Genomic DNA, 24883 nt, shown 5'->3' with positions numbered 1-24883 from the left:
CAAAGGCATGGATTACTGTTTCTAAGTGCTGCTGGAAGAGAAAGGTTTTGACTTTAGCCAGCTGCCTAAGATGAAAGAAGCTGAATCAAAAAACAGCGCTGATTTGCAGATCCAATTTAAAATCACTGTCCAATTTAAAACCCAAGTTGGCTTTAGATAAGATGCCAGGGGGCCAAGTGAACAGGGTTGAAAGTAGGAGGGAAACTGGGACCGAACACTTTAACACTTCTGTCTTCTTTTCGTTGAACTTCAAGAAAAGAGACATCCAGATTTTGATTTCCTCTTTTTTGCTCAGCGGAACATAGATCTGACTGTGATCCATATAGCAGTTGAAGGAAATTCCATGTTTTCGTGAGATGGAACCTAGGGCCTTGCAAGTATCACGAAAACAGCAAGTGTCCCAAAACAGAACTTTGTGGAACACCATACTGAGCAATCTAGGCATATACATCTTTTTCTCCGAACTTTTTCGACGTACACATTTGAAATTTCTCTCAAATTTCGCTGGAGCACTGAGGGTAACTTTGAAACATAATTTGCAACCTTTAACCTAATAATGAACAATATCTAAACAAGTTCCTAGCGTGGTGTGCTACGTCGTATTTTCCCCCCTGACATTGTTGGTTCCATTTCTTTTGCTCCCCCAGGTGGTAACGAACCGCGACACCCAGGAGACGTTGCTGTGCATCGCATTCGTGTTTGAGGTGTCCACGAGCGAGCACGGCGCCCAGTACCACGTCTACAGACTTGTGAAGGACTAAGCAAAAAAAAAGTGAAAACATGCCGTTCCCCTCTCTTCAGCCAGCAAAACCCGAAACAACGCTAGAGAACTAACACTAACACACACATAAGGAATAAAAAAAAAAAAAAAAAAAAAAAACAATCACACACAGATGCATTTGTAAGACCAGTAGCTTGTGTTTAAACGTGCTTTAGATGAAGTGGAGGTACGCCACGGAGCTTGAGGGAATGAGAAGGTGTCGAATGAGAAGATCACTTGGAGCAAGGAAAGAAGACAGAACTGGACCACAGATGAAGAGGAGGAGGCAGGGGAAGTGGTGTTGCGGTAGATTTTGTCAGCAAAGAAAAGTGCCTTTTTTTTCTCCAAAGATATCATTGCCTGCCACTTTGAATTGCCTTTTGTACTACCTCTTTTTATTTTTTCTTCAAATGACAGATCATAATAGGGCAAGTTCAATTGGAAATAAGCTCTACAGCCTTTTCACACCAACATTTATCGGTGAAACAATTTTATGGCCTTGTTCTGGTACTGCCTGTCTGTGTTTTAAATCTTGTCTTAAGTGGGGTTCACACATATCAATTTTTAATATCTTAACACATTTTTAAGTGTGAGAAACCGCATCACACGTGTTCTTGCTACTCTTTGTGTGTAGTGTACTTTAGACGACCTGCACACCAAACCACACACATAATGAGATTTCCACTAATTGTGAATCTTTACCCCAAAGCAGATATCTGTTAAAGTACAAAAAAACGCATTGTGAGACGTAACACGGTGCAGCAGAAGAAAGAATAGCAGAAAATTGTTGGGTGATTTTTATAAATATTGAGCAGGTGTTTTCAGAGTCGGTCAGAGAGGACAGATCAGGATCATTTACAGACATCCGATAATCAGGCCGTTGTTGACTTCGGTTGGAAAAATGCTCTTTATTTGGCCCGATTACAGGTAAAATTTTGCATGTGTTACGATGAAATCAGTGTTGACCACGCACTAAAGGATTTGCGATCGCAAATATTGAACAGGTTTACGATTGATGATTGGCACATCAGGGCAGAAAAAAAAAACACCCCGCAACACAGCATAATCACTCAGATAATATCTTAGAGACATCCGACAATTAGGACTGTGAATAGAAAGCTCTGCTAAAATTCGGCCCAATTATCAGTAGCCGTATACCCCGTTTCAATCAGTGTTGACGTCACACACATAAGGGTTAATGATCCTAAATATTGAACAGGTTTAGCATGTATGATGGTCACTCCATGTTCCCTAAGCAGATCAGGAAGGAACACTTGTCACACTTCACACCACAGGATAATCTTTTAGAGACATCTGACAGTTTTAACTTGACTTTGATCAAAAAATGGGGGAGGTTGCTCAAATTCAGCCCAATTGTCGGTATTTATGTACCCCACGTAATTGGTTTCACACTAAAATCACAGAGTGTCCGGTTTGGCTGAAATCACTGTTTGTCATATACAAGGATTTGCTATCATAAATACTGAACATTTTTAAAATTCACGATTGGCAGCCCTGAGTGTCTACCAAGCTGGTTGGGGAGGGGGGGGGGAAATACCTCAACACATAAGACAAACAGAGACATCCGACAATTGGGCCTTTGCTGACGGAGGAAGTCTTTAAATTCGGCTCAATTATCTATATATCAAACATAAGAAGTTGTAATTGTAAATATAGAACAGGTTTAACATATGCCAATGTCAGCCCAAACTGTCTTCCGACCAGGTTTGGGAGAGGGAATAAAAGTCACTCTTAACAGCCCCCACACCACAAGCTAGTCACTCAGGATAATCTTTTACACACACCTGACAATCAGGCCTCTGCCGACTTTGATCGGAAAGGGTGAAACGAATTGAAATCATTGCAATCGTTTATGTGTGTACCCCGCTATGCAAATCAATGTTTGTTTGCTTTTTTGACACTATGGATGCTTTTACTATTGCTCGTCTTACATAAAGTCAGCGCTTGCAGCCGCCCCTGTACGACCCCCTCCACCAGTCCTCTTATTATACTGCCTGATTGGAAGACTTGTGCTCGCTCGGCTGCACTGAGACGACCAGGGTGGTGGCTGTGGTGTGAGGCGGTGGAGACAGTTACACTAGTGTTTTATTTTTTTCTGCCTTGATGTGTTTGTAGCCAGAAGTGGAAACGACATTGTTTCTGTACTGTGAGTCAAGTGGATCCGAAAGGAATATGTGTTACATAGGAGTATTTTTATTTCTAGTATGGGAGGGTATGGGGCTTTATTTGTGATCAAGTGCCCAGGCACAGAGAGGAATGAGCAGATTGAAATCAGTGTTTCTTTTGTTTAAGAAAGAAATTGCATGCTGTGAAGTTTTACATCTTCACTCACTATGCAGAGAAGCTTCAGTCGTTCATATTTAAGATGTTATATCGATGTCCATCTCCAACCTGTTGCCTCTGAGCTGCGTGCAATGTGATCATCGATTGTTATTTATACGGTTGGAAAGCAGATTCTAATAATAAGGGCAGGATGGGGTTCACTACTTAATGATCATTTTTCCATTGATTTGGAGATGGTTAAACAGAAAAGTGTGTGTGTGCGTGTGCGTGTGTGTGTGTGCCTCACTGGACAAATTCTTGCCGTATAATTGGGCACATTTTGACAAAGTGCCTTCCTGGCTTTGAATTTTGTATTTTGCAACCCAGACAAACAAAATAATAACGCTCCTTACTCAATGTATCTTTTTTTTTTTTACAGTTTTCTTGCCATTACAAACATTTGTCCATGTTTTGATTCTGTTGTCTTTTTGACTGTGAGTGTTTTGCCTCACTGAAAAATAATGTGTGATTGTGCCGATAATAATAAGATATCTAATGTATCATATTCTGAATGGTGTGGGAAGGTGTTTTGTTGTTTTTGGTTTAAGGTGGTTTACTATTGTTTTTGCCACATTTGTGAATTGCAATTTTATACTTCCAAATAGGTTGGACTATGTAATCAAACCAATGTATCTAACAATAAAAGACACATGGTGCCTTTGGGGGCCATTTCCCCATGATACGCAATATAATTGTATTTGTCGATGACTTTCCTTCTTTTAATATTATTACGTAGTAATATAATGCTAAATTGAAAATTTTTGTTTGTGTTATATGTTCTGTGTTAGTGCATCCATGTTAAGCATATTAATGATAAAAACAAGCCAAAAAATTAGGCTCAACCTAATAATATTCACCAACATTCCTCTTCAAGGGCAGGGATTTTGGGCCCTATGGAAATAAATCTTTTTGGGGGTCCCAATGCTGGCCATTAGGTCGATGTAAAATTTTGATACCATTTGGCATAAAAGTATGCATTTTATTGATATTTTTGGCTAATCCCATATTTATGGACAGTTACTTGGTAGCGTAAGCACTGAAAATATAATGAAGTGGATGTAGATGTCTGCAATAGCTACATGATCCCCAAACTATTCTTGCTTTAAATAATTGAACATAAAACCCTCAAGATTAAATATCAGAAAATTCTAAACTTAAATACTAAATCACCTCTACCATTACAATTTTACGCAATTAGAATACTGTGTAGAATCAAATAAAATCTTAGCAAACAACACCAAAATCAAAATAGCAAATTACTTTTGATTCATTGTAATTATCATGATAATGACATTCTATAGATGTATCTATAGAACAAGAATCAACGAGCTGTTGCTCCAGAACATTCCATCACATGAACCACTAACCCACCTTGCCTATGAAAGAACAGGGTGACATATTGTCGACCCTCGGCTTCTTTCTCCTGCCTAAGCACGAGAGTGAGGGAGAGAGAACGAGAGAGAGAGAGCGAGATAGGTAGAGAGCGACGTAGAGAGAGAGAGAGAGAGTGAGAGAGAGAGAGAGAGAGAGACGCACACACACTGTTCCGGTTAGCAACTCCGGAGAACCTCATTTACCAGAATTCCACGGGAGCGGAAATAATACGGAAGTCACCAATAGACCATAAATTACATTTGTATTTTGTATGTATTCGGATCAACTCTCAGGGGTCTTACAGAATACCATTATGTATTTTCAAATTAATAAATCGGATCGGATATGAAGAATTTGACTGCGCCCCCCAATGCCGTCACTCGTAATCAAATATGTCACGTCGTCTTTTATGCGCTCTGTTTACACTTTTACCGTTCTTAAGCGAAGGCGCGTAACGGAGGGACTTGCCATGTCGCTTTTAACCATCATGAAGTAAGAAGAAGTTTGACGTCGGAGTGGGCCGCCCAGTCGGCTTAGCTAATCAATAGCGCCAGGAAGTATCCTGGACCAGAGCGACTTTTAGAGGTCTCACAGCCTCTCGCCCCCCTGCAAACGGTTCGTTCAGGTGAGTTCAAACAAGACGATTTTTTAGCCTTGAACAATCGAGTGTTAAAACTATCTCAATTTATTTTTATGTCAAGTGAGTAGTTCTAGTGTCCTGATGTATCACGACAAAGCTAGCATGTGTCGCTTACCTGCTCTCAGTTAAAATTAAATTAATAATTTTTCATTTGAAATAAACACAGCTTTTGCTTAACAGAATTATTGTCAATGCAACTAAATTGACAAGTGTCAAGATTATATTTGCGACTGTTTATGGGTATAAAACCAGCAACCCTTGATCTTTTTCGCGTTGACATTTTATTGTAAATGTATTTTACATCTATATTGGGAGACAGATTAGTGCCTTTACAGGTGCAATTATAGGCATGAGATATTAGGATGCATTATAAGCTAACAATAACTTGTGAATTCAATTTGGCTATGGTTAAGCCAACGTGATCAATATGCAGAGTTAAGTGAGGTCCACTTCCAGTTCAACGCTTATCTCACTTTGGCACACTTTTGTGGTAGCATCAAAACCAAGATAAATAAATACCATTCAAGTACAGCATAAAACTGTTCAACAAGAAACCAAGTGCAACTCATTATGGATTTTTTCTTTTCACAGAAATCTGCTCATTCATAATTTGAACATTATTAAGGCTGTATGTGTGTACTGCATATCCTCCCAAATCCTCCCAGAAAATAAATAAATAGTTGACCACTTCATATTCTATGTTTGCCATCCATGGATTAGCATATTTGTAGATTTGTTTCCCTCCTTTTTTTCAGTATTTTTCACATTTTGCATTGTTCCCATTTTTTCCCTGCATTTCTATCCCAGTGCACACACATTTTTTGCGGAACGCACGTTTTGAATGTTTAACAGTGGTTTTTGAATTCTTCTTTGGGTTTGTTAAAAAAAAAAGGCAATTTTTATTTAAAAAAACTTTTTTTTTTCAATTAATCAAGGGGCCACTTATTGTGTGCTCATGTGGCCTGTGGGCCACCAGTGGTCCATCCCTGTTCTAAATAACTCCAATTCCTGCTCATTTGCACAGCATCCCAGATAGAACATTTTCTCACAGCATCCCAGACACACACACACACACAGATACATAGACTTACAATCACTTTGCACCTAGTTTTTTTTCTTCCTCACATGGGACTGATTTGTTTTTTTTCTCTCTCCAAACAGCATTTCTCCTTTTTCTATATAAGCAGCGCGTGACCCAAACTCTGCATGGTCAGCTTTTTACACCACACACCCACACCCACACGCACGCATTGTTTTCACACGTTGACCATCCATCTGATAACAATGTATATGCATTTTCTGTACTTCTGTACCATCCATCCATCCGTTTTCTATACCGATCTGTCTCGCTCAATTGACTTTACGCTGATGCTGTACAATACTTCTTCAATGATCCTTACTTAGTGGAGCTTACGTCACTCACTGCAATTTTCTTTCCAAGGGAGTTTGTGTTTGCGTGACATTTGACATTAGCAACTTCTGCATTAGGATCCGATGCGCCCGCCACCATGGATCACAAAGACTCTGTCAGCATCCGAGTGTTCTCTCTCAACTGCTGGTCAGTGCGTGGTCACAAACACACACTCTGTTGTGTCAGTAAGTGCATAGTTGACATTATGTGAGTGCTTTTGTTTGTCAGGGGGGTGCGCTACCTGAGCAAGCACTGCTCTCAGCGGTACGCCATGATTGGAGACATGCTGCTTCAAGAAGAGCACGACGTGGTCCTCCTCCAAGAAGTGAGTGGGCGCAAAGTACAAATGATGTGTTGGAGAAGTATCTAGTATCAGCATCTTACGTGAGACTTATCTGCTCTTTTAATTTTGATTTGATGCCACATAATCTGTGTATACTACTTACCGCATTTTAATATTGGTTCATATGTCTAATATTTTAATATTATTAATGTAATTAGAATAAGGTTGGAATTCATGCAATTTTTTTCCACATTCAGTTTTAATATATTATAAATCCATAAAGAAAGCAATCACATAATTTGTCTATCTACTTGCCTCATTTAAAATTTAAGTTATGAAATAATAAAAAATAAAAAGAAATTACATCTTACCTCGTTCACTGGCATTGACAGCTATGCTGTGTATGTCAAAGATGCATGAGTAATTACTTGCCACATTTTGATGTAATTTTGGAAGGTAAAATCATTTAAAATCTTAAAAATGCTAGATTAATTGCAATGCATATTTATTATTTTTATTTTTATATTAAATAAAAAAAGTCATCCCATAGTATGGCTAACATTTATCAACTCGCATATTTTGTCAGGTCTGTATTAAAAATAAATAATTAAAAAACGTAAAATTGTATAAAGTCATCAATTATTTACATAATTCACAAATTTCCATTTATTATTTATTATTACATTTATTTTTTTGCACATTTTAATTTAGTCAAATAAGAATTCAGAAATTGACATTTATCTAATATACTTGCAATATGATTTAAACTATTATGATGTGTAAAAGGAATAGCTGAAACGTTTATCTACTTGCTGTATTATGACCATCAATATTTTCTTTGCCCCAGACAACCACGGTGCACTTGCCATCCACATTTCAAGTCTCAAGTTGCTTTTATATTCTGCAGGTGTGGAGTGAAAACGACTACCTGTTCCTGCGAAAGAAATTGGCCAGTAGCCACCTTCACTCCCATTACTTTAAGAGGTAACATGTTTCAAGATGTAATCCTCTTACAAAATGTCCAAAAGGCCTCTGATGTGCTGGAGCGCTTTGATCCACCTTCTAAATGGAACCGACTGAAAGATTAAGACTCTTTAATTCTCTCTTAACCTGCATACCAAAGCACAAGAATCTAATCTCGGCTGTTGCACATTTAATTAAAAAAAGAAATTCAAAACTGTTAATATGTAGCGTGATGTCGGTCACCATGGAAACTATTTAAGTTGAATAATTCCATTCAAATATCTTCTAATGTCTTGCCTTTTTTTTTCTCCAGCGGCGTCATCGGCAGCGGATTGGCTATTTTCTCCAAGCATAGAATCCAAGATACGTTTCTTTACCGCTATTCACTCAATGGGTACCCATACATGGTAAGTAGGATGCAGATTTGTTGCTAATGCAGTTGTACCCACATTATAAAATGATTTTTAGTTTTTTTAAATGTGACAACCTCAATACATTCTGAGGAAATAATCAATGTCATTTACGTACGGGTTAAACAATTTCCATTTAGAAAGTATAAAATCTTGACACGCGAGGATCTGCAATTGAATCGTAAGTTTTGAACATTTCCAACTTTTCCAATTGTCAGCCGGTTCCCTTTTCAAGCAAATTGGGGATGAAAAAGTCCCTCTATGCAATCCCCCCTCACCGAACAATATTTGCTCAGGATAGTTAAGAGAGTTTACTCTCTCAAGGGTCGCAGGCGTACTGGAGCCTTTCTCAACTGTGTTTTGGCAGTAGGTGGAGTAGGTGCAAAATGACAATTTTCCCTCGCAAACTGCAGTGCGAAACAATTTACTTCAAGCCTTGTTTATCGCTTTGGTAGTGCCACCTTCGGACGATTTACGAACTGCAATAACCCCCAACCATCCAACTCTATATTGCAAGTTCCCACAATGCACCAGGCCCCTCAGATCTTCAAAATACAATAATAATTCTCAGGCTCACCACGGGGATTGGTTTGGAGGCAAAGCTGTGGGGCTGGCCGTCCTGAACATCGGCGCGCTGACCGCCAACTTCTACCTGACTCACGTAGGTGATGCCTTAAAACGTCGTTCTTGTACAAAGAGATGCTGAATGAATTAACTGACAAGATGTCTGCCATTGTAGCTGCACGCTGAGTATTGCCGGGAGAGAGACGCCTATTTGCCTCACAGGGTGGTCCAGGCCTGGGAGCTGCAGCAGTTCATCCGGTACAGTTCCATTGTCATTTGTAAAGCGCAGTCGTGTCCAGCATAATGGCAGTTCTCTATTCACAACTCTACATATCCTATTTTTTTTCTGTTGAACTCATTCTAGACCAGGGGTGTCAAACTCATTTTTGTGGACGGGCCACATCGTAGTTGTGGTTTCCCTCAGAGGCTGTGAACCCATATAAATTGATTGGAAAAGCCAGTTTTGAAATCAGAAGCTAGTAAGTAATTGTTCAACAATTTTTCAATTTATTTTGAAAGGGGAGGATTGGTAACAAATATATGGCAATATCTCATATCTCAGTGTTGTTAAAAGTGAAGAAAATGTGCTAGAAACAGGAAGTTGATGCAGATGATTTGCCCTTTGCGGGCCACATAAAATGAGGTTGCGGGCCAGATCTGGCCCCCGGGCCTTGAGTTTGACACATGTGTTCTAGACTATTTGCTGAAAAACTGCCTCTTTTTTTACACTCTTTCTTAAATGTCTTAAGATGCTGCCTAATCCCTGCTAAAATTGGAGTTGGTATCAGGGAAGTAAGGTTTGAACAGACTAGTTTACTTTACTAGTACACGCTGTTCCGGTCATATCCGGACTAATGTGAGTAATGCTATTCCCGCTTATCGTCTCCTCTATTTTTAAGGATGTCCCATTCATATTTTTTTGGATCTGACTCCAAATTGGGTCACTTGTTTTTGAGTGTTTGGCGATACCGAATCAGATCTGATACCTCTGCAATGCAATAAGAGAAAAAAATACAAGATATATCCATTATTGTGCAAATGATTATTCTGCTAAATGAGAACTTCTGTTGCCTTTTTCAAAAAACTAAATATTCCTTGAGCTATATACTGTTTCTAAGGTTAATGTAACATGAATTTAAAATATTAAACTGTTTTCCATCGAGCATGATGGCCTCACAGTGCAGAGGTCGAGAGTTCGATTCCGGCTGCACCCTTCCTGTGTGCAGTTTGCACGTTCTCCCCGTGCCTGCGTGGATGGTTGTTGGCCTATGTGTACCCTGTGATTGGCTGGCAATGTTTTCCATCGTATTCCTGGCTATCGTTTGGAATTTCTGGTAGCATCTTGGTGTCAAAGAAACAGTTCTTTGAATTGGGCTCAGGATCTTCATTTAGCCAGAAGTAGTGTTCTGCCACAATTTTGCGGCAGCTATTGGCAATTACGTTTTCTTCTTCTTCTTCAATCTTTTGGAATGGGCATATCACTGTTATCGTGTCATAATTGCAAACAATTTTAACTGGATGCCATGTTTGTTATGTCTCTAGTCACACGTCCGCTGGCGCTGATGTGGTGGTCCTCGGAGGCGACCTCAACATGCACCCTCAGGACCTTGGCAACCGGCTGCTGACTTCCTACACGGAACTGCGGGATGCCTACGCCGAGACCGATAACTTTGACGTAAGTTTTCAGATTTGTAAAGTGTCTTTCTTGGGGAAGGCAAACTTTTGTGCTTAAAGCCACATTTTAGTTTTCTAAACTGACAGATGGGCCAGATCTTTCGTAGATGAGGTACACTAAATACAGTTGCGCCGAGAGGTGGGAGTGATCTAACTTGGTAGATCTTTGAGATTTTTTTTTTTGCTTTGACTTGTGAGCTCATACTTGAGATATGAGTGCTGTATGATGGCACTGAACCCAATTCGCTTTATTCCATCAAGCAGCAGATTGACAAATAGTGAAAAAAAAAAAAAACATCTCCCTAAGTAGGGCCCTGGTAGCTTAATGCTAACATTATGAAAAATGCTACTGACTTGCTAACAGTTAGCATTAAGTCGTGGTTTTACAACCCTTTGAGACAATCGATAATTAAACGCAAATGGTGGAACACTGTAAACAGCTAAACAACAATATTCACAGGCATATATTCTTTATCCTTTATGGAACATGGCTTACATTCCACCATCTTACTGAGTCACTGTGGTCATCAAAGTCTATTCTTTGTTTTCCTGCTTGATTCCATTATACAGCACTGGTTCCCGGCGCCCAAAGCAGGCCACGGGATTGCAGCAATAAATCATTCACAACCGTTTTAATTATTTACATTCTATTTAATTATGTTACTCTGTAGTTGTACAAAGGATGACATTGTAGAGTGCTGTAATAATGCAATATTTTTAATTTCTAATTTAATTGTATTTATTCACCTAATTATTTATTATTTAACGCAGGAGTCGTCGAATAGGCGTCTTCAACTAAGAGTTATCGTATTCCAAAACAAGAGCCCTATTGATGAGTTGTTTGTTTTAGGGATGTGAAGATGGTCTGACTCTCATACTGGACAATCCTTTCATCAGCCAGAAGGTGATTGCTCCTTTTGAGAAAGGCATCAGGATTGACTACATTCTTTTTAAGGTGGCTCAGACATTTCTCATGTCATTGCATAAAAAAATCAGTTTTCTATTTATATATCTCCTGTAACTCTTGTATGTTGCCACATGTGTAGGGTTCTTGCAAAGCCGACATCCAGTGCGCGTCCATGCGCACCACCAAAGGCTCCGTCCCAGGAAAAGCTTTCCCCTTCTCGGACCATGAGACTCTGACGGCTGAGTTTTTGCTCGCTCCGAGTGATGCTGGCGGAGACCTTCGGTCGAACAGTCGCGACTGTGCAGCAGGTATTTTTGTGACCGCTTCAGTAGTATAGTAATTCCCCACTCACTTTATTATCCATGTGGATATTGAAAAACAGTGAGTTATTGACGCGCCACTTGCTCCTTTATAAAATAGTGGCATTAAGAAAGACATTTCTCAAAGACAACCATTAAAAGTCTGGTTTGAAGGTTGCCACAAGCCACCTGGAACTAACGTGGAAAAAAGGTCCTAAGGTCAGATGAGACCAACAAAAAATTTAAAACGTTAGATTTGGTGTAAAAGTAACACAGGGCATCTCCCTGAACACACTAAGTGGTTTTTTTTAAGAAAAAAAGATGAGCCAAAATGAGCAATGTTAGCAATGTTATTCACGGTGGAGGGAAGAGAGCCAAGAAGATTTGGCTTGATAATACTGAATGCAAATCTGCATTTTCATACATCATCATCAAAAACTTCTCATTTATCTATTTAAACTCTTCTGAGTACATTTTAATCAGAGATAGCTTTGTGTCCCTAAATGCACGTATTTTACACGCTGCTGCAAATCACATTTTGTGATTGTGGTTTCTGCAAGTTTATTTTTACTTTTTTAAGTTCGACCTATAAAAGCTTCACAATGCGGATTTTACCATGCGTTGAAATGTATAGCTATGAAGCCCAAGTCAAACATTCTACCTGTTGCTGAACCTAACCCTTAATAAATATAACTGAATATATTACAATACAGTAAACCATCGCCTCTTCGTTCTGCAGATTTTTCCTACATAATTAAAAAAATAAATAAATAATTAAATATACCACCCATCTTGTGGTAAAACGCATTGCTTCGAAGATATGAATGAACTCAAAGGCTTTGTACAAACCCACGGGCACTCCAAAGGTGAATAGTTGGTTCCAGGCTGCGAGATTGACAAATGAGAGCACAAGTGGCTTTATCCCATGAGCTGATTGGCAATAATGTAATAAATCCCCCAAATAAAAGTGAATACATGATGATAATAATAATAATAAAAAATAAAAAACTGTATTTGGCTTTTTCGCTTTTTGTGGGGGGGTCATATCCCAATTAACCATGAAAAAGGTAGGGGTTACTGTATATATTATGAAGGTTATTATATTATTATGAAAACCTGGTATGCTATAGAAAAAGTGAGAGCAGATTTGGAATTAAAAAACGTTTACTTACATGTCTGATTAAAACATTTAGTAAAAACTTGTCACCCAGTGTTTTTTGCGAGTCGATGACTAATAACGGCTAATATGAGTGGGCGGTTGGTGCGCAACATTAATGTTATGATTTAAGTGTAAATGTAATTTTAATGCCTGCTTAAAGTTTGCATTTCCTAATTATAACAATAAAAACATATACACGTAGCGACTTATTGAAAGGAGAAACACGCCTTTTCTTAATATTACATACAAAGTTGAGCTTGCTTTGCATGTTGGTTTGGCCTTGGGCAAGCTTTCCAGTTTTCCATTTCGCAAAATTAATTGCCAAACCCCTGTGCTATCCAATTGTGCACCTTGCTGTCAAGGTGGCTGGATGGATTGGGAGATTGTGTATATATATTTCACTGCAAGCAATTTCAAAGACAACTTTAAATGTTCTTGTCCTCAGGGGAGGTGGCCAGACTGGTGGACATATTGACGGAAGCCCGCACCGAGGTAAAAGTGGGCGTGCACTGCGCCGAACGGATGCGCTACACGGCAGCCCGCACGGCCGCTATGGGCCTGGCCCTGCTCTTGCTGGAGCTGGCCATTGCTGCCGTGCCCTGGCTGACATTGGGGGCGGAGCAAGCCTTCCCGCTCACCTCCTTCTACCTGCTGGTGGCGCTGTGCTTGGCCATCCTGCTGTGCACATCACTGCTTTTCGTCTTCTACACCATGGAGCTCAAGTCCCTGCAGGGCACCGAGGACCAGATGAGGCTGGCCATGGGTGGCCTGCAGGAGAAACTGCGAGGCTTCCCCGTAGCCAAGCCCCCCGAGGGGCTGAAGTCAGGCGACGTGCTTTGTGCTGAGGAATAATGGGCCTATTGAAATCTTATCCACCCATTTTCTATGCCGCTTAATCAGACTTACACGCCACCCTAAACTTTTCCTGAAACCAAAATAGTCATCACTTCATTTAGCAGTCTCAGTCAAATGTTTCGACACTTTTCAGCTCCGAAAGTGTTTCAGAACTTTTGAACAGCTGTAACATTCGTTATTGTTTCCTGAAACTATTTTCAGAGCAGAATAGGCGAACCAAATATTATTCTAAGTATACATTGCAGGCAATCATGCCCAATTCAGATTTTTTTTTTCTTTAAAGCCGATCTTTTTATGCACTCGTTCATAAAACAAAGACAAACGCTACTTTTAATATGAAGAGACTGCTCGGGTGATGTGACACCTAGGCACAATTCAGGAAATCAAGTGACAAGCACATCAAACGGCGCCACGTGGCACAGTGTTTACAGACTTAAATATGTCCCCACATGTAGGGGCTCATTTCAGAATGACAGGAGTGAGGCTGGAGGAGGTAAAAATATTTGGGGGATATGAGGCAACGCTCCTCCATCTTATTTTATGGTTACGTCTCCTAAAGACGACAAAACCAACACCTCTACCTTATGCTTCATATTTCAGATTAAAATCAAATATAAAACTAACAGTTACTGTAAACAAGTTTGCTTGTTCACGGACGCCCTAAGCACTCCCCCACACAGCGTGGAGCGTCTATTTTTATATTTAGTTTTTTGGTGACGTATAGGTTGGATGCGTACATAAAAGATTTATATCCACATACCAAAGAGGCCCAGGTCGGAAGAGTCGGAATTGCGTTCTTCACATAGCATTAAACGAAAAAATCAATCAGCCAATTGCAGGGACATAGACGAACAAGCAATTGCGCTCACACTCATACCGAGGGGCAATTTAGTGTCCAATCAACCTGTCATGCATGTTTTTTTTTGGGCATCGGAGGAAACGGAGTACCCGGAAGAAACGCAGGACCAGGGGGACATGTAAACTCCACACAGGAAAGCCGGAGGCCGATCCCACAACCTCTGCACTCTGAGGCCGAATCACTCAGGAATAGGATAATATACAGCGGGTCTTGACTGACTTTTTTTTTTCTTTTTTCATCACAATTTCGTAATTTCACCAAAAAAAAAAAACACTTTCCCATTTAGAAAGTATTGAAATTGTTGCCACAGAATAATTTCTACACTAAATGTTAACAGATTTAACAATTGTGATTGTCAGCACTACCATTTTTTGGACTGCTCGGGTTGGCAAAAGTCTCGCATCTGAGGTTAATCTTTTTTCAATCATCCCTCTTAATCTGTGTTGGTCACTCAAGGATTTGCAGACATTTACGATTTACCGCTTTTGAGCATATTGTGGAGGAAAAATCACTCAACGCACCACACGCCACTGGATAATTGATAATGGGATTTTATACCGTTTTACTAATACAGTGATTGAAAACGATGTTTTTGTTAGAGGAATGAAAGATGATCTTGTGCAGCCTCCTAATTAACTGAAAGCCATTTTGCAATTTTTGTGGTCATTACAGCTGCACGGTGAAAATGCTGTAGCGCTGGATTGGTAGGATTTTAAAGGCAATTCAAATTTCATTCCGCCCACCCAGCGCTTTTAGGGGGACCATGTGCATTACTCGTTTACTAATTCTACTTGAACATTCACTCCACTGGACAACAACACTTTTCCATCTTTAATTCCAAAACATTTCTCTCTGCATGAGCCGGAATTAATTGTAAAGTACTGTGCAGAAAAAACTTCCTCAATAACTTGTACTTAAAGTAATGTAATGGGCACTCTTTGATTTGAGCCTTGGAATCTCTGGATGATATGTGAAAAAATGTCAATGGTTGTATCATTTCAACTGATTAGTGTGCAGTGCATTTAGTTTATGATTTAAAATTCTTACAGCCACGATTGTACTTTTGGCAAAAACAAATCTTTCATTGGTTATTTTAATGTGTTAATCTTTTGGGGCATTGTGAGAAAGGACTTACTTTTTTTTAAAATCCTGATTTGAGATTCATTCCAACTTCGTACTGTATTTTGAATGATGAATGCAAAAAAAAATACTTGAGTCGCCACTTGAGGGCAACCTCAACACTTGGATTTCTAAGATGGACTGAATGGACAACACATGGTTAATACACTGTCAACAATAAATTGTTGGTATAAAATGAATGAACAATTAGTGAAATACAGTAAACCAAAATGTTTGTTACATTTTATGAAATCCACGTTTTATTTGATGTATTTTAAGTTTTAATAATTGGTTGTCATCTTCGGGTACCCTACTCTTAAAATGCCAAGTAAGCCTCAAATTGTGACTTAATTGTCGTCTTGCAGTTTTTTTCCATTAAAATAAATGTAATGGCAAGAGCAGCCATGTTATTGTTTTTATTTATGATCAATATTTGGTGGTAATTTTGTTGGCTTCCTGTCCACTATATGATATTATTTACTAATAGCAGCTTTATTGTTGTCATTTTTAACATTTTGTACTTTTTTTTTCCTTTGAAGAAATCCTAATTACTGTGTTAGGTTGAAATTGGGGTCAAGTATTCAGCAAATAGAGGATGTGTTCTCTCCACGCAGATCTCTTTTAGCCGTATGTATTATTTTAAATTACTGTTTTCGAAATACCAATAAGTATAAATGAGATACGTCCGTTTTTTAATGACTACTATTTTTAAATTGTTATAAGTAGCATTTATTCACATTGTTTTGGGGTACTCCGTGCCAAAGCTTCAATGGCGCTACAATGTTGTTGTACTCTTCTCTTCCAGCAGGTAAACCAGGTACGCCATTCAATGTTGTCACACCCTAAGATTAAAAAAAATCAATCCAAGTCCAACTCACTGCGTGTCAATCAGGGTGCGGTCTGGCTAAGGTGCGCCAGCCCTTCTTGCCTTCCCCGCAGCTTCTCCCTCCCCCAGTCCCTCCCTCACCTGCCAGCCGCCCTGCCCGACTGGACTCATTCATCCCACGCGTCGCGAGAGCCTCGGAACCTCCGTCACGATGGCCGGCGCTCAGCCCCTCAAATCGGCCCTGTCCATCGCCCCCGTGGACGACACCTCTCTGGCTCTGCCCTCGGCCCACAAACAGTACCGCTCCGGAGAGCAGCGGGTCCTGGAGCAGGTGCAGAGGGTGCAGAGGACCAGGTCCAGGCACTCCAGCAGCAGCAGGACTGGCTCGACCTCTTTGTCTCCGACCAGTAAGAACTTTAACAATTTGTTTAGTGTAGTATTGCGCAAACATCTGCTAATTGGCCTTGATGACGCACAGTTCTTCTAAGGTTCGGTTTGCTGTTTGCTGCATAACTATTAGAGCTCATATTAATTAGCTCAGCACTCTTGCAATACACTCAGCATTCATTTGGAATTTAATCAGAATGGAAGAAGGAATAATACCGTCTAGTTATTACTAATTGTGCCACATTAGTGTGTTTTCACTACATCCAATGCATTCCTGTAATACTTTATTTAATTGCTGTAAATCGGCAGTTCCCAAACTAATTTTACCCTCAGTTTAATACAAATCCTGCAAGACTGGTGTCTGTTTTCAATTCAACATTTTTATGCTTTTTCTTTATATTTTTGTAGGATTATTTTATAATCAGGTAATTTCTTTCACCATATATTAATGTTATTGTTATGTATTTTGTTTAAAAATATTTTATTAGAATGATGTATATATCGCCCAGTGTTATTTTATCTTACAGTATTGTTGGGTTTTGGTTAATATTTTCCCTACTTTATCAAACTGCTATGAATGACCTCCGCCCAACCCCCAGTCGAACATGCTTTTATTTTATACAAGGTAAAATTCAATAATTGCATGTGTCTGATCATAGTTCAATGACCAATTGGTGTATCGAAGGTGGGGCCCATAAACGTGATATAATATGCGCCATAAACTTTCAATACTATGCCCACTATCAGACTGTTTAGATATTATGTAAACTAGTTTACAGTATAACCTTCCAAAAGGATTGCTTGTGCAGGTGTATTTACATAGTACGTCGTAATACTACAGTAATAATGTAGCATGTTTGAGACGGCTTTCAGTACGCTGCACTTCTGTATTGTCAAATTCAGACATTGCAACTATGAACAAACAGGTTTTTCTAATTAGTGCCTCATTAAAATACTAACCTCCTTTTGAGATGCACGCACCCTCACTTTTAAGTATAAACCTCTCTGCGAGTTTTTAGATGTGCCCTCCCCTGACAGTTCGGTCGTTGTTCCTCTGATTAGTTCCAACAGCTTTGAACCACAGATCAGGCATAACTCGGTCTGTGGGACTCTGGGCGATAATGACATTGAGGGAATCATTCTGCGGCTGCAACCTTTGCTTTTGACTGATAACAACATCAATTTTTGTTTCCTTGTTTCTCTTCAGGCCCTTTGAATGACGTCATCTTTGAATCCAGCGTCTCGAATGGAAATGTCTTTTTTGGAAATGGTCACCTCAAAACTGTGAGTACTTTCAAAACTTGAGGCTTAATAAAGCTTAGCGTTTAAGATTTCCACTTTTGGGTTAGTTGGTTTTGGGTTTGTAGAATACTATTTTGGTACATATGTTACTTTGTGGTCGGTGGGGTTGTGATTGTCCAAGTCAGGGTTTGTTCATATAAATGTCCTACAAACACACTCCTGTTTTGTCTCTGCAGCTTCCCCCTGAGAAAAGCCTCAACCGCCCGTCATTCAACAGCACAGCTAGCGCCACTGCTAAGACCACCAACACCTTTGGCCGTCGCGTCGAGTTCGGCTACGCCCCCATGGGCTGGGTGGCCCCCAATCGCGACGAGCCCGATACAGGCTGGCAGCGCTCTCTACCCAAACGCCGTGAGCCTCCGCAGAGGCTCCTCTCCAACCGCAGCACTTACAGAACAGAGATGGTCCGCAACAGCGGTCAGTTTTCGGGCAACAGTCAACACTACATCAGCAGTCCGCTTGATGTCAATAAAACGCAGTCCATGCCTTTCGCTGTGGACAGTCTCGTCATGCAAAGCAAGCTACCCGGCAAAGGGAATTCTGGGTAAGAGAGATGTTCTTCACCACTATAAGTTAACCATGTTTGTAGGGTTGGGTTTAGGGTTTAGTATTCATGTAAACCAAATCAAAAAGTTCACCAACATCCATGTTATTGAATCTACAGGTCAAGCGGAAACAGCGCAGTGGATGAAATCACCATGAAGGAAGCCGTGGAGTTCCTGTCGAACGAGGATGTCAATTACCAAAACTGCGGAGCCTCCTACATCCAGCACAACACTTTCATTGACGACAAGGCCAAGGAAGAGGTGACTTATCTCACAGGCTCGGAGATTAGCGTTGTAGCTTCAAAGTTCACATTGTGACCCGAGGGTGTCACGAGTGTTGCCCAACACGGCATTAAAAGAAGTAATACTATGCCCCAATGTACTACGCTGTCCATTTTGTGTCAGAATTATCATTTTTAGTCGTGCTTATTAGATCAAATTAGTGGTGAGTTGGACTACTGTGCGCTCTAGACCACGGATGCATAGGTGACTAAAGATGGAATACTTGAATATTGTACACTAGGTGCTAAAGCGCAACGGGATCGCTCCGCTGGTGGCACTGTTGCACAGTCCTAACCCGGCCCTGTGCCAGACGGCCTCGGCCGCCCTGCGCAACCTCACCTTCAAGAACAACGACAACAAGGAGGAGATCCAACGCTGTGGTGGTATCACGTCTGCTGTGGCACTGCTCCGTGAAACCGACTCCGCTGAGCTCCAGAAGCAGATCACAGGTAGAACACGTAGTTTATTCCGCTCCTTCTTCCCACTGCCAATCACAAGGTAGCAATTCTAAGAGATGACGCTGTTAAATATAAACTGAACATTCACACATTCCATCCGGAAAGTAGTCTATAACAACGTAGCATTAAAAAAGTGAAGCTTGCTGATGAATATTTTAAGAGGCGTGATTCCTTTTTCCCTCCAGGTCTTCTGTGGAATTTGTCGTCTTCCAACAACCTGAAGACGGACCTGATGAAGAGCGCGCTGCCTGTCCTGATGGAGCACGTCATCCTGCCATACACCAAAAGCCCGGAACGGGGCACAGCCAGCGGGCCGGATCATGAATCCTTCTTTCACGCCACCGGCTGTCTGCGGTAAAACTAGTTTAGCAATAAACCACTTTGTTACAAATGTGAAATAAAATGTAATTAAATTCAATCATTTTCCACAAAAAACGGGGGTTTACTCTCAGAAAACCCCACCAAACATAAGTAAAAAAACTAAGTGTATCAGTGGGAGCCGAAAGGCAAGTATTTTTATAATAAAAAAAAAAAAATTATTATAGGATATATTTTTTCAAAATGTTTTGTTTCATCCTGATTGTGATTCCCTTTTTTTAGCATGTACACAATCATTAACCCATGTTACATAGATGAGAGTATTCCGCAGTTTATACACTTTAGCGCTTTGCACAGTCTCCTCTTCTGACGTTTGCACACTGATATATGTTCGGGAATGCAGGTGGAAGACTTAGGGTGGTGGTGGTTACCTTGTAATTTAGGACCAGTGTTAGATAACAGTGGGGCAGATGTGTAAAAGAGCTCACTCGCAGTGTTTAAATGTATGTTTTTTTGTTTTTGTTTTTGGATTGTGACAGAAACCTCAGCAGTGCAAAGCAGAGCAACCGACAGACCATGAGGAAGTGTCGAGGTTTGGTGGACTCTTTGGTTGCTTACCTCGAAGACTGTGTGGATACTGGCAGGACAGATGATAAGGTGGGTGTGTTACCGCTGAAATTGGTGTTGACCACGCACGTAAAGATTTATGACAGTAAATATTGAACAGGTTTAATATTTACTCTAACTTCAATCATTTTCCCAAGAGGTCACGAGGAAAAAAAATCACTTTGGAGGATCTTTTTTCCGTTAAGGGCTAATTCTCGGTAAGTGTGTACGACCCAATTAAAATGCGTGTTTCCAAACAGTGTGCAGAGAACTGCGCGTGCATCTTACACAATCTCACCTTTGAGCTGGAGTCCGAGGCCCCGGCGCTGTTCAACCGCATCACAGCACTTGCCAAGCCCGTCGGCCCGGTGGACAGTCAGGGTGACGCCGGGCCCATCAGCTGCTTCAGTCCATCTAGTAAAGGCTCCGACAACAAGGTAAGGCCACGTTTTCGCCACTGATCCCATCCCATCCAATGATGAGCTTCCCTCTCTCCGTTCAGCGCTACTTTGATTTCCCAGTGGTGGAGGACCCCAACCCGACTGGGGCCGGCTGGCTCATCCACTCCAAAACCCTGCAGAACTATTTGTCATTATTGGACTCGAGTCATCGGGAAGAAACCCAGGAGGCCTGCTGCGGAGCTCTGCAGAACCTCACAGCACAGGACGGCGTTGTAAGCACCCAACCAATTGTGATGAATATTTACGGTGTTCCCACGCTACGTCGGGGTTTATAGTTCATGTCTTCGCTATGTTGTGTTTTTTTTTAAAGTGATCCTTTATTATGGGTATATATTGGTATGGGTCCCTTTTACATTTGAACGAATTCTGGTACCCAGGAATCAATACCGGTATGCAATGGTACCAATTTCTGCTACTTTTATGAGTGTGTCTATGTTATACTTCTGAATGTATGTTTTTAAATTCAAAATGTATTTTTCAAATATACAATATGAACTTTAACAAATAACCATGAATCCGTTTGTGTCCTGCCTTGTGTTCAGGTTTCCAACGTCATGAGCCAGACAGTGGTGCAAAAGCTCGACGGGCTGCAGGTTATCACGCCACTTTTGAAGTCAAACAAAGTCACCCTGCAGAGGAACGCGGTGGCCTTGATACGGAACTTCAGCAAGAATCCCAACCTGCAAGGCATCTTGGGTGAGAAATGGGATCAACCCCAATTTAATACAATTTAGAAGGACTTCCAACAAAAAAATAATGCACTGTGAATGCCAAAAAGGCTTAACATTTATCCATTCATCCATTATCTGAGTCGCGGGGTGCTGGAGCCTATCCCAGTTGTCTTCAGGCAGTAGGTGGTCTACACCTTGGACTGGCTGCCAGCCAATCAATCGCAGGCTAACATTTATATTAGAAATAAAGAAATGCTAATCTTTAATTTATTCAGTACAACATATAGAAAACCTTGTCTGGTACAAAAACTATTGTAAATTATATGATTTGTACAGTAAATGTGTCCCTTTATTACACACAAAATGTCGCACTTTTTTTTTATTTATCAGGTACAAAATACATAAACTAGTTGATCTATTAAGTACAACGCAGAGCGTAGTAGTCAGATTATCAGGTACTAAATTGAGCAAGGAAGTCATTAGGTACAAATTTTAGCTAATGGGTCAGTTGATTAAGTACAATGAACAAAAGCAGTTTACAAGTGCACCCTTATTAAAGGTTTGCAATTTGTTTCTGCACGGTAATTGAAGCGTTTATTTATAAACATACACATTAGATATTAATGTGTTAGTTAAAACATTGAGGTTGAATAAACATGTCTCCGAAATGTGTTCACGCCTGACAATCTGTTGTTGCAGCTCGCAAGGTGTTGCCTGAGCTACTGGCCATCCTGGGAGCGGGCACGAAGGAGGGCAACGAGTCTGACGACACGCTGGCCATGGCATGCCAGACGGCCAACTTCCTAGTGGCCAAGGAGCCCGAGAGTGGCAAGCGCCTGCTGAACGGCGGCTTGATCAACTCGCTGAAGGAACTCAGTCAGAACAGGCGAGTAAAAAAAAAAAAAAAAAAAAAGCTACACAAAAGCTGTGTTAGCATCGTGAACCATTCTTAAAATGTGAGAGACCCCAAAAATAGTATCTATCCATCTATTCTCCAAGCCGCAGAAATAAATAGAATGGGTTGCGTAAAATCAACCCTCTGAATATAATTGACGCACATTGAAATGCATTCAAATGATCATAATGGGTTCTACAGAACCTTTGGTCTTTTGTTGAATTTGATCAGAAATGCTCAAGTTCAACCTGATTAGACAAATGTGTGTAATTCTCTAACATTTGCGCCTGATTTCCTCTGTTTTTCCTAGATATTTCCCCAAAACCAGCAAGTCGGCGTCGTTGTTCCTCTACCAGCTGTGGTCTGACAAGGACATCCAGAACCTCCTAAAGAGGGTGAGTTTGCCTCCCTGCTTCCACACCTCTCACTGGTATTTGTGTGAAACAGCGTCCGGGATTAAGTTCCCAGGAATGCGGCAGCACAGGTTGCTGAGGAGGCTTTCTGCGGCGGTTGCACTGATTTTCTCTTCTTCATTTTTATCCCGCAGCAAGGGATGAACAAGTCGTCGTTTGTCAATGATGTTACCGCGGCGGCCCACAAGTCGGTTCAAGTGATCGACTAGGACGCCGGGGCCTCAGCCAATCTGTGCGCAGTGATAACCTTTCACATTTCATTTTGTGTTCTTAAACTCCTTTTAAAATTGGATTGGTGAGTGATTTGTTTTGAAAAGAAAATGTCAATAAAGTTTTCAGGGGCATAAACGCCGCTAATTGTCTGATCACCCGTGGCCGTCTGGCTTCAGGCGCCTGTCAAAATGAAAGAAAGGCACGCTTTTCTAACTCTATCCTTCTTGTTGAATGCTTAACCTTTGACCTCATCTTACCTTTATTAGGTGCCTATTACAACAATTGTGTCAGTTTATTAGGTACAAAATGGGGCAAATTATTCAGTTTATGAGGTTTTCCGGGGTAGGCTATCCAGTTTGTAAAATATGCGAAACATTCACCAATATTAGATACTAAATGCAAAAGATTATTCAATTTTTCTAGCTACATAATACAGCAAAAATAATCAGTTAAAAATCAAATCAGGTCAAAATCTCAATACCCAATGGAGCAAATTAATCAATCTATTTGTTACAAAATAGTGGAAATTGGACGATTTATTAAGTCCAAAATGCAGCACATTAATCAGTTCATCACATGTGAAATGCTAAACTATCACATTCCAAGTTATTATGCAAATAATGTTTTTGTCTGATATGTATGAATAATCTATGCAAATGGTTCTTGGCATAATTTTTAAGTCACTGACAGAGAGAAATTTGAATGTTTTTAAACAAACCAACCAATGACAAGAACAAAAACAGTATTTTTTCAAAACACATTTTGTTCAAATGAACTGCTCCAAAATTTCAGACATTTTAAGGTTGTCAAGTGAAAATAGTCATTTGATGAATTTGTAGAATTGGCAGGTTGTACTTCCTGAATCAAAAGCTATACCAGGTCAAGTCACATTTCAACATAAACCCTCTTCTTTGATAGCAGCTTTGCAATTCTTGCATCTATTGAACTTGTGAGTTTTCCAGGATATCTGCTTGAATTTATTGACAGGATGTCAGAATAGCCTCCTGACGCTGCTCTTTGGATGTGTAAGCAGAGGTCTTTTTTTTTTTATTGGACATTAATAGAACAGAATGAAACAAAGTAATTGTCAAGCATGACAATGCACCATTTATGCTGCAAGAAATTTCTCTGCATCATGGCCTGTCATGGGCATCAAAGGAGAGAAACTTGAGTGGAGCCTCCCCATCTTCCCCCCTGGCAATCAGCTCTATTGAGAACATTTTATGCATCATTAAGCAAAAGGTCTCAGTCTAGGAGGCAGCAGCAGAACATCCAAGATATTCGGAGGCAGTTCACATTTAAAAGAGCAGCTCGGGAGGCTATTCTGTTATCCTGGAAAGAAATTCAAGCTGAAGCTGTCCCAAAACTCACAAGTTTAATGGATGCACGAATTGTCAAGTTCAAGTAGAAGGTCCTGGGTTAGAACGGAATTTGTCCTTCAGAAAATACAACCTCCTAATGCTGCAAATTCAACAAATGACTATTTTCAGTTCTTTACAACATATAAAACGTCTTGTATTTTCACAAAAATTTGGCATGGTGGAATCCTCTTACTGTTTGTTTAAAACATTCAAATTATTCTCTAACAGGTGATGACTTATTACTACTAATTTGGAACACGGTGTAGTCAAAATATTATACGATAATAATAATAATAATAGAAACTATAGAAATATTTCATTTACTGGTTCAAAATGAATTTAATTTGTTAAATTATTTGGTACAAGAGAAAATTTAGTTGATCAGGCAAAAATACAATAATAATACAATTAAGGTATAAAATGTGGTAGATGGGTCACTTTATTAGTTAGAACATGAAACAATACACTATCGAGAAATTAAGGTGTACAAGATGCTGCCCATTAGTCACTTTGTATTAAAATGCA

At 40.1% G+C, this 24883-nt stretch overlaps 3 protein-coding genes across 11 annotated transcripts in view; all 3 read left to right on the top strand.

The window, feature by feature from the left end:
- Window positions 1-3795, top strand: part of LOC148327721 (transcriptional enhancer factor TEF-5-like) — a 51893-nt gene extending 48098 nt beyond the window's left edge. For all 7 annotated transcript variants that reach the window (XM_088308922.1, XM_088308926.1, XM_088308925.1 and 4 more), the window contains one exon: window positions 648-3795. In XM_088308922.1, coding sequence (XP_088165048.1) covers window positions 648-761 — 114 coding nt within the window. In that variant the 3' untranslated portion in view covers window positions 762-3795. The remainder of the gene's footprint in view (window positions 1-647) is intronic.
- An 871-nt stretch (window positions 3796-4666) lies between these two features.
- LOC148327720 (sphingomyelin phosphodiesterase 2-like) lies at window positions 4667-16021 on the top strand. Of its 3 annotated transcripts, XM_088309688.1 has the most exons (12): window positions 4667-5102; window positions 6279-6326; window positions 6606-6675; window positions 6757-6853; window positions 7719-7795; window positions 8088-8181; window positions 8756-8845; window positions 8924-9006; window positions 10291-10423; window positions 11273-11377; window positions 11469-11637; window positions 13233-16021. In XM_088309688.1, the coding sequence occupies exons 3-12, from the start codon at window positions 6626-6628 to the stop codon at window positions 13637-13639; spliced, it is 1305 nt and encodes a 434-aa protein (XP_088165814.1). In that variant the 5' UTR covers window positions 4667-5102; window positions 6279-6326; window positions 6606-6625; the 3' UTR covers window positions 13640-16021. The 3 variants fall into 3 exon arrangements, with proteins under 3 accessions (XP_088165814.1, XP_088165813.1, XP_088165815.1); XM_088309687.1 differs by lacking the exon at window positions 6279-6326; XM_088309689.1 differs by lacking the exon at window positions 6279-6326 and having other exon boundaries at window positions 6559-6675.
- A 139-nt stretch (window positions 16022-16160) lies between these two features.
- On the top strand, window positions 16161-23076 carry pkp1b (plakophilin 1b). Its single transcript, XM_088309686.1, has 13 exons — window positions 16161-16853; window positions 18041-18117; window positions 18312-18679; window positions 18800-18941; window positions 19204-19411; window positions 19606-19774; window positions 20278-20395; window positions 20605-20781; window positions 20847-21017; window positions 21348-21501; window positions 22176-22362; window positions 22682-22766; window positions 22919-23076. Exons 1-13 carry the CDS (start codon window positions 16658-16660, stop codon window positions 22991-22993), a joined length of 2127 nt encoding a protein of 708 aa, XP_088165812.1. The 5' UTR covers window positions 16161-16657; the 3' UTR covers window positions 22994-23076.
- The last annotated feature ends 1807 nt before the right edge of the window (window positions 23077-24883 follow it).

This window comes from Idiotropiscis lumnitzeri, chromosome 11, assembly GCF_059441095.1.
Source record: "Idiotropiscis lumnitzeri isolate Australia: NSW breed Sydney's pygmy pipehorse chromosome 11, RoL_Ilum_1.0, whole genome shotgun sequence".
In the NCBI taxonomy this organism is placed as follows: domain Eukaryota; kingdom Metazoa; phylum Chordata; class Actinopteri; order Syngnathiformes; family Syngnathidae; genus Idiotropiscis; species Idiotropiscis lumnitzeri.
The sequence above is the reverse complement of the archived record's forward strand: the minus strand, read 5'-3'. Positions and strand labels throughout refer to the sequence as shown.